This window comes from Pyrgilauda ruficollis, unplaced genomic scaffold (assembly GCF_017590135.1).
Source record: "Pyrgilauda ruficollis isolate IOZ18807 unplaced genomic scaffold, ASM1759013v1 scaffold59, whole genome shotgun sequence".
Classification (NCBI taxonomy): Eukaryota; Metazoa; Chordata; class Aves; order Passeriformes; family Passeridae; genus Pyrgilauda; species Pyrgilauda ruficollis.
In genome coordinates, this window is record NW_024527599.1 from 725,122 (window position 1) to 736,795 (window position 11,674).

General features: G+C 49.6%; 1 protein-coding gene across 1 annotated transcript in view; it reads left to right on the forward strand.

Annotated features, from left to right (window-relative positions):
• The first annotated feature begins 7,987 nt into the window (after window positions 1-7,987).
• Window positions 7,988-11,674, forward strand: part of NF1 (neurofibromin 1) — a 78,344-nt gene continuing 74,657 nt past the window's right edge. The window contains exon 1 of the mRNA XM_041482724.1: window positions 7,988-8,019. Coding sequence (XP_041338658.1) covers window positions 7,988-8,019 — 32 coding nt within the window. The remainder of the gene's footprint in view (window positions 8,020-11,674) is intronic.

An 11,674-nucleotide genomic window follows, 5' to 3' on the forward strand; every position in this document is an offset into this window, starting at 1 on the left:
GCCCGGCTCTGCCCGGCTTCCCGGGGCCGTCCGGCTCTGCCCGGCTCTGCCCGGCTTCCCGGGGCCGTCCGGCCCTGCCCGCCCTGCCCGGCTCTGCCCGCCCTGCCCGGCTTCCCGGGGCCGTCCGGCTCTGCCCGGCTACCCGGGGCCGTCCGACCCTGCCTGGCTTCCCGGGGCCCTGCCCCGTCCTGCCCAGCCGCAGCCGTTGGCGCTCCTGCCCCGCTCCGCGCTCCTGCCCGGCCGTGCTGCTGTCGCGGCCCGGTTCGCAGCCTGGCCCCGTGCTCCCGCCGTGCGCCTCCCCGGTTCAGGGGCTGGAAGTCTCCTGCTCTGTAGTGTTACTTTCTACACGGGTGTAGTTCAGCATTTAAATCCAGCAGCAGCTGGTTTATGATCAGATTTTGAATTTGCTGTTAATGAAGTTGTGCACAAGGAACTTGGAGAAAGAGACCCTGAGAGCCCCCCATTCTCTGTGATTTTGTATTAACATCTCTATACATCCCTCTCTCCATCCATTACCTCTTTTCTCTTTTTGCATATCTAAATTCTGCCCCTCTTCTCGGCGAAGTGACTCCTTGCTCTGTCTGTGGACTTCAGAGAAGCGCACAGCAGGATAATTAACTGCAGATAATAAGTGTGATTTCATTCCAAAGCAGTGGCCTCACTGGCAGGCCACTGCAATAGCCATGGGATCAGCTATTCAGCTGTAGCAAGAGCCAGGAATTACCTCAGTGTGAGCAAGGCCAGCAAAGCATTATTTAAATTAGGCAGTGATACAATGTCAAAGAAAGGAGCAGGGAGAAGTTCGGCATGTTCTTGATGATGTGAACACTAGTGTGGATTTGTGCTGGCTTGTATAAATTCCCTAGCACATCGTAGCACTTATTTGAAACAGCACAATCCCGTTGCTGCTCTGTCCGTCCCCCACTGCCAGCTGAGGGAAGAGCCCTGAGCAGCTCTCTGCAGCTAATCCCTGGACAACTCCTTGGAACAAGGCAGACCCGTAGCCAGTGAATATTGTGAAATGCTGCTTGGAATTGCTCATGGGTCGTGGATGTTTGAGCCAGGCCAGCGCAGAGCTGAGCTGACTCACGTAAGGATTCTCTGGAGGGTCTGAGTTTTGCTCAGAGCCAGCACAACTGCTGACCCTGGGGGCTCTTACAGCCAGCAAAATGCAGCTTTGGCTTACTCAGCTTCACAGGGGTGTTACCACACTGCTGCCTTTCTCACTTCTTGCTCTCCAGTCCACATTTTGTGCGTTAGGGACACAAAGGCAGAAAGGGATATGTAAAACCCCAAGGGTTTGCAAGCTTGTGAGAAATTGTTTGGTGTCACAGGCTGTCCTGGGGACGTTGGTAGCACCTTCTCTGTTCGGGCTGGAAGGGCTTGTCCTTGTGTCTGGAGCCAGAGAAGGAGGGGTGAAAAGCTGTGTTCTGTCTGCAAGCTGCCAACTCATCCCCTCTGCTCAGTAAAATGCATCTGTCCGAAATTCAGTCTAAACTTGAGATAAAGAAGGCACACTTTCCTTCCTGAGGACTCTTGCTGTGTTTATTTTCCTGGCAAGTGCAGATGCAGGGTGATTTTTCAGATGATTTTTCAGTTCTTCCTGGGTGAGCTGTGGGATCCAGGGTGTCGCACCCCAGGCTGTCACACCCCAGGCTGTCACATACTGCAGTGGGTGGCTCAGGCAGATTTATGGGTATTCCATTATCTCCCTTTAGGGATGCAGCTGCCAAGCCTGCACAGGGCTGCTCAGCTGGGAAGCTCACAAACTTGGTGCCATCTTTCTCCATCAAGTCTTTGCTCACTGCAGGAAGCTTTCATAAGTGAGAGGGCTTTTGCCCTTTTTGCCTGTCCTGGAAATACCTTCAGGGTTCCAGGCTATGGAGCTTTTCCCCAGGCTGCTGGAGCATCAGGACCTGCTGATTTCACATTCCTGTATTCTGACATGGTGAATTCAGTTCTAGCTATTTTCTTTGCTTTGTCTTTTCTTTTTCAGGCCCAAAAAGAAGTTTCCTCCTCCTCAAATTGTTATTCTATAAAGCACTCCTGGCAAATTAGTAACAGTTAGGGCCAGTCACACTTAAATCCAAGGTAGCTCATCTGTGCAATAGTGCTTGCCATTAAAAATTATGCTATTTTTAGTCTACACTGTTAATTATTCACAAGCTCCTGTTTGAGAACCTCTTGGGGGTGGAGAAAGTTCAGCCTCAGACCGTGGAGGCAGAAGAGAAGGTGAAAGGAAAACAGAGAATGGAAGAAAGGAGATGGCAGAGAAGGTTGAGGATGAAAAGTGCTCACAATGAAGTGAATGGTGAGCAGCAGAGAATGAGACAGGAAAGTGCTGCCAGGAGCTGGATTTCAATGATCCCTGAGGGTTCCTTCCAGTTCAGGACATTCTGGGATTCTGTGATCCTAGGGAGGTCCAAGTGACAGCTGTCCCCAAGCTGAAGGGTTAAAAACTCAACATGCAAGTAAGGCAACAGCCCAGCTCTGCAAGGAGCTGTTAGAGTGCGTGAGACCTTGCACACAAGGCTTTGCCAGCTCTTGGTCTGGCAAAATACATTTTGAAAACACATTTTGAAAACTCTCAGCAGCCTTTGGCCCCGAGTGTCTCCTGCCCCCCTGCTGCAGTTGTGCCAGGAGGTGCTGCTGGGCCTGGCACCAAGCTGCTGGCTCATTTCCCGTAGGTGTTGTTGTGTGCCCGGTGACCGCGAGCAATATTGGCACCACTGTGGCCCTGGAGAGTTTGCAGTCTAAACAGACAAGGCAAACAGCAGCTGGGAGGAGGAACAGGGGGATGAGGCCACTTTCTCAGGGTCATCATGGAGCAGTCAGGAGCATAACTGTGTGATTTTCCCACAGGCACCAGATAAGGCTGCCTCCCTTCCTGGAATTCTGGGCTGTCCTTTCTCTGTCCCCTTTTGTCCATTGCTCTGTGACCTATCTACCCTTGCTTCTTGTGAGGAATTTTAGGTGATTCTAAATTGATGTACATCTAGTACTTAAGGGGTTAATTTCAAAGGTCTGCTAAAAGAGTGTGTAGTGGAAAAGTGGCACAGATGGAATATCAGACCATGGGAATTTTGTCTCTGTTTTTTTTGGTCTCTTTGGGATTTTACAATTTTTGGAGCACGTCTTTGGATATAATAAATAGAGCAGATGGCTCAGTGTATGTGGAGAATTCAGTGCTTCCACCATGAGTAGCTGCACTGAAATAGCAGAGACAGAAGTTTGGGGTTATTCCTTTTAGATTCAAACCATCTCTTCTCTGTAAGCCAGCCATGGGTGCCTTGTAGTGGAGCTGCTTGCAGAAATATCTGTGCTAAATTTACCCTCTGAGGGTACCAGAGGTCTTATCCCAGATGGCTGAAGTGACACTGAGAGTTTTGAGCTGTCCTAAACGAGGGCAGAGGCAAAGGAAGCTCTGCAAGTGCTGAGGAGCTGGGTGCTCAGTTCTCCTGCTCCCACCAGGCACTGGCCAGAGCAGGCTGGGGTTGGGAAGCTGGTGTAAGACCAGAGGAATTCAAAGCAGTCACATAACAAGTCAGAAAAAGGGCTGTGTCCTGGCCAGCTCGGAGTGTACAGATCACAGGACAGCAGAGAATGTTCTGAATTGTTCCAAACCCAAATGCTTTTGTGTTAATATGAAATATTTACCTTTTTTTCTTTTTAAATATCTGACCCAAGGCAGAACTCTACGGTGGTTGCTGCTAACCTGGGGTGCAAGCAGTAATAAACTGCTGAACATGTTCACAATGGAATGGAAAGAATATTTTTGGCTGTTGGGTTTTTGGGGTTTTTTTTAATGTTTTTGCATTGGACTATGAGGATTGTGCAAACAGAGGGAAAATCAATGGCATGGAGGGTGTAAATGTCAATAAATCATCTATAAATTCAATTTATAGAAAAACACGTTGTGTTTAATAGAAAAAACAAATGGGATGGACTCCCCACATTCTGTAGAGCAGATCAATAAAACAATCAGGACAGAAGAAGGCAGCTTGTTGGGAATTGCAGGGCTGTGTGTGACAGCTTCTGCCTGGAAACAGCCGAGGCTGCATTCCTGCTGCGGGGAGTTGGGAAAGAGCAGCTTGCTTCTAGATAAAGAGTGTTTGCTCACAGATCAAACAGCTCGAGGTGGGCCTGAGCTGGTGTTGAACTGAGCTTGAAAGTATTTGGGTGGCTTGTGTCCAGCCCTGTTGCTACAGGGAACACATGCAGAGGCTACAGAGGAGGTGCAGAATCTGAGAGCCATGGACATTCTCTGAAAGTGGAGGTCGGACAAGCAAATTTCTCCTAGTCGCCATTTGTGGGTTGTAAAAATGCTGTAAACAGGTGTAAGAGGAGAGAACACAGAGCTTCCCTTCTGTGGTACCCAGAGGGAGCGTGGCCCCGTGTGTGCAGGGTCAGGCTGTGTCACCCTTGTGGGGACACCCCGCGCACAGACACACAGCGAGGGAGCTTCCAGCAGAGCTGCCCGTGCTGTCCCTCCAGGGATGGCCTCTGCAGGTCGGGTGACCCAGCTCTGTTCCTCTGTTCCTGTGCAGGTGTGAGTGCTGCTCTGCTCACAGCTTTCTGGGGCTGCCAGAACACGCTGGGAAGAGACACAGTCAAAGTCACACTGCAAATGGAGCTGTGATCGTGTGCGTGTTCCCTGTGACAGCACAGCCCATTCCACAGGGGAAGGAATAAGCCACAGCACCACAGACACCACTGTTTGGCTGCCCCACACCACAGCCTTAGTTTCTTTATTTCTGTTCTAAACAGCCCTGGAAACAGGGGCACCAGGGCTGGGCCTGTGTAATTCACCTCCTGCATCACCTTTCTCTCCACTGCTCATCTGGCTCTGATCAGCCAGCCAGGGTCACTCCAGTGAGTCTGAGAGCTCCTAAGGGAAGGCCCTGCCCTCTGCATTAACGTAATTGCAGGTTATTTGTGAGATTCCTTCCATGGCTTACTTCCTGAAGGTCTGGCACAGAAATCCGGTTTTGTAATTTGAGCTCTAACGAGTGGCTGGATGTAATTATGGGCTCCATTATCCCAGCAGCCTCTGTAGCATGGAAAGTAAAAGCTCAGTGTTGCCACTAGCACTGAAAATACAGCAGTTGGCAGCTAATAATTCCCTTGTGCAAGCAGTCTGTGGGCAGTGTGCACACAGGTAGGACCCATTTTCACTGGGGCCTGCTCTGGTCTGTTTGTAAGTGTTTCCCAAAAGAAGCTGATGAAATTTCTGGTTATACTCTCATTATAGCTCTCCTGAAGGCACAGGTTGTGCACAAAATGTGTAACAAATAAGATTAATAGGTTCCCCACTAAAGCAAAGCAGGATTTGGGGGAGCATACTTTACCTTTCTGCCAGGTGTCATAAAGGGGGGATGAGCTGGACCTACGGACACAGGGATCAGCAGCAGAACAAAGGAACTCATGGCTGGCTGAACACGGGGTGTCAAGGCAGCTGAACACTGGGAATGGCTCTGGGAATGCTCTGGTCACTGGGAAAAGGCTGCTGGGAACTAAAGTCACGGGACAGAGAGCACATTTTTTAATTTGAGATCCATATATGGAAGTAAAAGATTAATTGACTACTTGAATCCTGGCAGTCTAACACAAGAAAATATTTTAAATGCAATTCCATTGCATGATTTAGCTGGAGGAAGATCGTGTGCTACACAGGTGTAACCTTTTCCTTTCCTTCCTTACTGAGCCCGGAAGCGTTGCCCTCTTGCCTTCTTTCTGTTGGAGCTGGCTTTTCCTGTCATACTGCATACTCTGAGAGAGCTTGGCTTTTTTCCCTGCCCTCTGCAGCTCTGGAATGCTTTCTTGCTGCTTCTTAATGCCTGTTATGACTGCAAGTAAGGCAGAGGTGGTGCCTTTGTTTTGCTGCTGCTTTTAAGTCACACGATGATATTTGGGGAACCCGTGGACCTGCAGCACTGCACAATCACACCCACAAAGAACAACGAGTCCAAAGATGCAAATTGGTTAATGAGTCCTTATAGGGTCAGGTTCAGGTTTAGGGCAAGGACAGTTATTAATGTCCAGCAGTGTGATTCTTCAATATTGTCATTGCCCATGTGGCCAGAGAATTAAAAAAATAAATACAAGGACTGGATCTGTGTGTGGATACCAGCTGGGAGCTCAGCAGGACAGTGCAAATGTAACCATGGTGTTCACAAGAGCAGCATGGCCCTGGGGTAAGCTTTGTCCCCAGTTTCCAGCTCTGTTTAACAGCAGCTCAAAGACACCATGACCAAGGCCTCTGTGCTGCTCAGCATTATTTAGAAGCCCAGCAAAGCAGCACGTGTTTTATCTAAAGGATATTGCCACGTATCATCCATCCAAACCACTGCAAGTAAGTTTTCCTAAGGTTTTATTTTAGAAAAGCTTGTGTGGGCTTAAGCAGCAGTTGCAGTCAAATAGGGCAGCATCAGCTAATGGCATGAGTCATGGGGAGGAAACTGAGCAGCAGCTGGGGAAAACTTCAGTAACAAAGAGTCTTTATATTCATCAATTCATACAGGCTGACACGAGGCTTACACAGAGGTTGTTTAAGAAGCAGAAAATTCAATTCTGGTCTTGACATTTTCCCAATTCTTAAAGATTTACCTTTCCATCAGACAATTCCTTTCCCTCGTCAGTCCCTCCCCTAACCTGAGTACTTCAGAAGACAGAGCAGGGAGGAAAGGCAATCTCTGATGGCTGGGCTGCTCCGGTGGCTCTTCTCCCCAGTGCACTGCACTGTGTTTAAAGTGAGTTACAATAAAGTCCAGGTGTCCCACAGGTGACCCTGCAGGTCCTGCTAACCCCTGACTCCACCCGTGCCAGTAAATCCCATTTGTGCCCCAGCCCTTTGGTCAGAGCTAACTGGCAGGAGCAGAGCTGTGGTGCCAGCAACAAAGGCCATGCGTGATGGATGTGCTGATGGCACTGAACCCAAATCCTCAGATTTGGCTTCCAGACTATGTGAGCATGGTCTAAAATCAGCTGATCTGACTGAGAAATCATGCCACTGAGCTGAATGGGACCTGCACGGGTTTTTACACAGTGCCAGGGGGAAAAGTGTCAGGCCCAGTCTTGTGTTATCAGCTGATCTGACTGAGAAATCATGCCACTGAGCTGAATGGGACCTGCACGGGTTTTTACACACTGCCAGGGGGAAAAGTGCAAATTGAGACTGGTTTCAATTCCAGGGGTCCCCAGGTGGTGGGCATTCCCCGGGGCTCCTTGGGTGGGTCTGCTCGGGTGTGAGCAGCCTTTGGGAGCCGATCACGAGGCACTGGAAGGCTTTCTGGAGACAAGTTTAATGTGATTGTAGGAGAATTCTGCGTTGGTACAGCGGTACCACTGTAGGATGCAGGGGAGATAGGGACTAAGAACAAGCTGAAAGCTCCTCTTGCTGACCCTGTGGTGTGATAAACAAGAAAGGAAACAAAATGTCAGGGAGAGGAAGTGATAACCTTGAATTATCCTTTGGGCAATGTTCTAATCTAGGCTGAACTGATTAGTCATCCAGAACAATTAAAATACTGCTTTATAATATTTAAGTAACTTAACCTCTGCAGTGACTGTCGCATGTGGGGATGGCATTACTGACTAGGGAAGGGAAAAGTAGATACACAAAATGATCTCATTCTGCTGAAGTCTTCAGAACATGAACACACACACTGGGAGTGATTGTGATCAAACAAACTTCAACTGGGACTCGACAAAGAGCTTGTTTATAGCTGCAAGGCAAACGGGCAGGCACTAACAGGGCTGTGTCCCTTTCCGTGCAGGCATCAGCCTCCATTCCAGAAAATACACCGTTCCATTAAGTGCAATTAGAATATCTGAGGCCCTGATAATAGACTGATTCTTTTATCAGATCAAGTACCAGGGATTAAACTCCTGGTGTTTTGCATCCAAATGAGATTTCTACTGGAACAGAAATACTTGCTTTTACAATTGATTGTGTGAAACATCGTGCTACAATTTGAATGATCTCTCGATGACTGGACTTTCAGGGATAGAAGTTCCAGCGTGAGTGTTTTGTACAGAATCCCTAATAGTCAGATCATTTGCTGGCTCTGTTCTTGTTTAACGGATCCTGTCACGGTAGGGAGGAGCTGGAACGCAGAGAACACAAAGGAAAATCCGTGGTTTCCTCTTAGGAAAAGGTTTCTTCACGTTCCGCAACACACCCCCGCGTGCGGGGTGAGTCCGTGCAGCAGCTCCGGGGAAGAACCCGAGCTGTTGTGTGCAGCCGGCGAGCCCCGGGCGTTCGGCGGCCTCTAATGCCCTCTGACGGCCGGAGGGATCGCGGCGGGGCCCGCGGGAGCCGCGGCCGTGCCGGCGGAGCGGGGCTGCGCGCTGCCGGGCTGCCCGCCCGCCCTTCGGAGCGCCGCAGGGTGTCACCTTACTAAAACCTGCCAGGTCCTTTCCGTCCTCCTTTCCGTCCTCCTTTCCGTCCTCCTTTCCGTCCTCCTTTCCTTCCTCCTTTCCTTCCTCCTTTCCTTCCTCCTTTCCGTCCTCCTTTCCTTCCTCCTTTCCTTCCTCCTTTCCTTCCTCCCTCCCTTCCTCCTTTTCTTCCTCCTTTCCTTCCTCCTTTCCTTCCTCCTTTCCGTGCTCCTTTCCTTCCTCCCTCCCTCCCTTCCTCCTTTCCGTCCTCCTTTCCTTCCTCCTTTCCTTCCTCCTTTCCTTCCTCCCTCCCTTCCTCCTTTTCTTCCTCCTTTCCTTCCTCCTTTCCTTCCTCCTTTCCTTCCTCCTTTCCTTCCTCCCTCCCTTCCTCCTTTCCTTCCTCCTTTCCTTCCTCCCTCCCTTCCTCCTTTCCTTCCTCCTTTCCTTCCTCCTTTACTTAGGTTTGTTTGTTTGGGTTCTCTCAAGAACAGGAGAGAAATATTTTTGACCCTGATGGCAGATCTGGCACAGTTCCACCCCAGGGAGTGGGATCAAACCTGTGTGCCTTGCAGAGGAATGCTTCCAGAAGGGACGGGAGCTTTCTGGACAAAGCACATAAATAGAAATTGAAAAGTATCACTCAGCATGTTTGAGCCGCTGCTGGAGTGTTTGACAAATGCTGGTGAAAATGAGGAATGGAGAGAAAACAACCAAAGGATGAAACACAGCCTTCAGGGAGTCAGAAGGAAAAAAGGTTAATAAATAAATAAATTGAGTTGAAAACACAAAATAGAGGAAAGCAGAAGATGTGAGAAGGGAAAAAATTTCCATCTTCTCTGGCAAGAAGCCAAGTGTCACCTCCAAGTTCAGGTGTAACATCAGAGAGGCCCAGATCTCCTGGGTACAGTGTAGGTGATGTTCAAGAAATTCACTGAATCTGAAAGGGAAAATGCACCAGAAAGGAAGGAAATGCTGCAGGGCTTCTGCCTTTGAAGGGGACTTTATTGGAGGTGGGAGTGTTAACTGATGGCATCTGTGACACAGGATCAGCACCTTCACTCCCCAGCAAGGACAAAGTGAGAGCTGAGAGCTCCCTGGGGTTTTCCTGCAGGCCTGGCCAGGTCATTCCTATGTGCCTCGACCTTCTCATCTGCCTGCTCATCCTCCAGCTCAGGCAAAAAGCAGAAGTGCCAGAATACCTCCAAGGAAGCGATTCAAGGGGCATTTTTGGCTGGAATGACAATATGTGGCTGGAAATTTCACAAGGGGGACTCTTCCCACGTAGATAAATTTCCCACTCACACTTTATGGCTTGGCTGTTCAGGCTCTGAACCTCTGCTGGAAGGGAATAGAGACATGGCAGGGACTTCCCTGTGCCAAGTGACTCCTACCACTAGTGCCACTTTGACAGCCACAATGGGAAAGTTTTAGTGAGGAAAAGCCATTGGCATTCACAGCAAAACCTGACAGCACTCTGTGCATGCCTTAGGCTGCAATTCCTTATTTTAGTTCACATAGAAGTGTAAGGAAGTGCATAAAAAAGCTCTTGCTAAAGTGTCCTTAAAAATCCACAGGCAGCAGGTTGTCAAGAGCTGCTGAGGAAATGGTGCCACCACTCAGAGCTCCCAGGAGCTGGGGAACTTGGAAAGGTTTATTCAACAATTCCCAGCTGGCTGTTACAGACTGTCCTGTCTTTGCCTGGGGGGACAGAATCAGGTGGGGTCTGGCACAAAATTAACAGTAAAAATTAACTGTTGTGGGGCTTTGGGGACAGCACTGGGAGAATGGATCTCCAGCATAAGTACTGGCTGAAATTTTGCACGGAGTTTGGGGGAACACTGTGAGAATTTCCAACACTGCCATTCAACCCCTGTGTCTAAAATCTGGGAATACTACAGCAACACTTGATTGCTTTTAGATTTGCTTTGGGAAAAACACTGCCAGAAGCAGCAAGAAGCACTGTTTGTTTTGTTTAGTACATGCTGAAGGGAAGAAATAGCCTGTCCTTTCCTACCTCAGTCAGGAGTCCCCAGGATGCTTCTCTCTGACCTAGTCATACCACCCTGATTTCCTTCTGGCATTTTGGGACATGTTTTTCATAACCATATCAGTCAGCTGAAGCCCCTTCCTGCCCCTACATGAATTATTATTGTTTAGATTTTGGCAGAACGTGGAGATCCCTGTGAAGACTGATTGCCTTCAGCGGAGATGATTCCTGCCTGACTGCTGAGGGACACTCAGGGGTCAAATCCAGAAGCAGCTGGAAAAGGAGACGTGACCAGAAGGGCCCAGTGGGGTCGGCTCTGCCTCAGCAGGGAGGCCCAGCCCTGGGTTTAATTGTGAATTAATGAACCTTCCTGGGAAGGGCCCTGCTCCACCAAGCCCTTGGGTGTTTTGTGTTCATCTCTGTGCCTTTGGTCCTGGTGTTTTTGTTCTCTGCCTTTGCACTCCCTGTGGCAGAGCCTTATTCTTCAACCAATTAACTGGGGCTTTTTCCTTAAGTAAAATATTGCAATTGATTTTTGTCTTTTTATAAAACATCTGCTCTTCAAAACTTTGCTGTCACCAAAGTTCCTGGATTTGATGCTAGAATACAATGGAACTGCTTGTCCTGTAAATCCAAATTACAGGATTTTTATGGCTCATTATTTACAACGAAAGTTAACTCAGGATAAATTTAATGTTGCTGTTGCTGCTAATAATTGCTGTGTGCTGTGATAACAGCAAGAGTCTGTGAGTCACATCAAGGCCCTGACTGAGTGGGGGGATGTAAATTCCGTTTGGTTCTCCAGCTCTTCTGCCAATTTTAAATGCACTGTTCCAGAGCCCTCACCTCAAGCTGCGTCTTTATTTATACCATCAGAATTTCAACGTGACTCTGGCATGAAAGAACATTATTTTGTACTTCTGTCTGCCCAGAAGGAAAACAAATCAACATTGCCAAGAAGGAAAGTGGAAGTGGATGTTTGCTTGTGCGCATCCTGCTTTTCCGAGCCGCGGAGCAGACAGCGTGGGCTGGTGGCACAGGCGGGCGCGGAGTGCCGCTCGGGTCTGGAGCCGCAGCTCCGCAGGGCACTGGGACCGCGCCGGAGCGAGCTAGCGGACGGGAATGCCGGGTTTGCGTCCGGGAGGGGAGACAGCGTGCCCCGCAGCCCGAGCCAGCAACCCGTGTCACACGGGACCGGGCGCGGTGTGTCCGTCCGGCCCTGTCCCGGGACCGGTACCGGGCGCGGTGTGTCCGTCCGGCCCTGTCCCGGTACCGGTACCGGGGGCGGTGTGTCCGTCCGGCCCTGTCCCG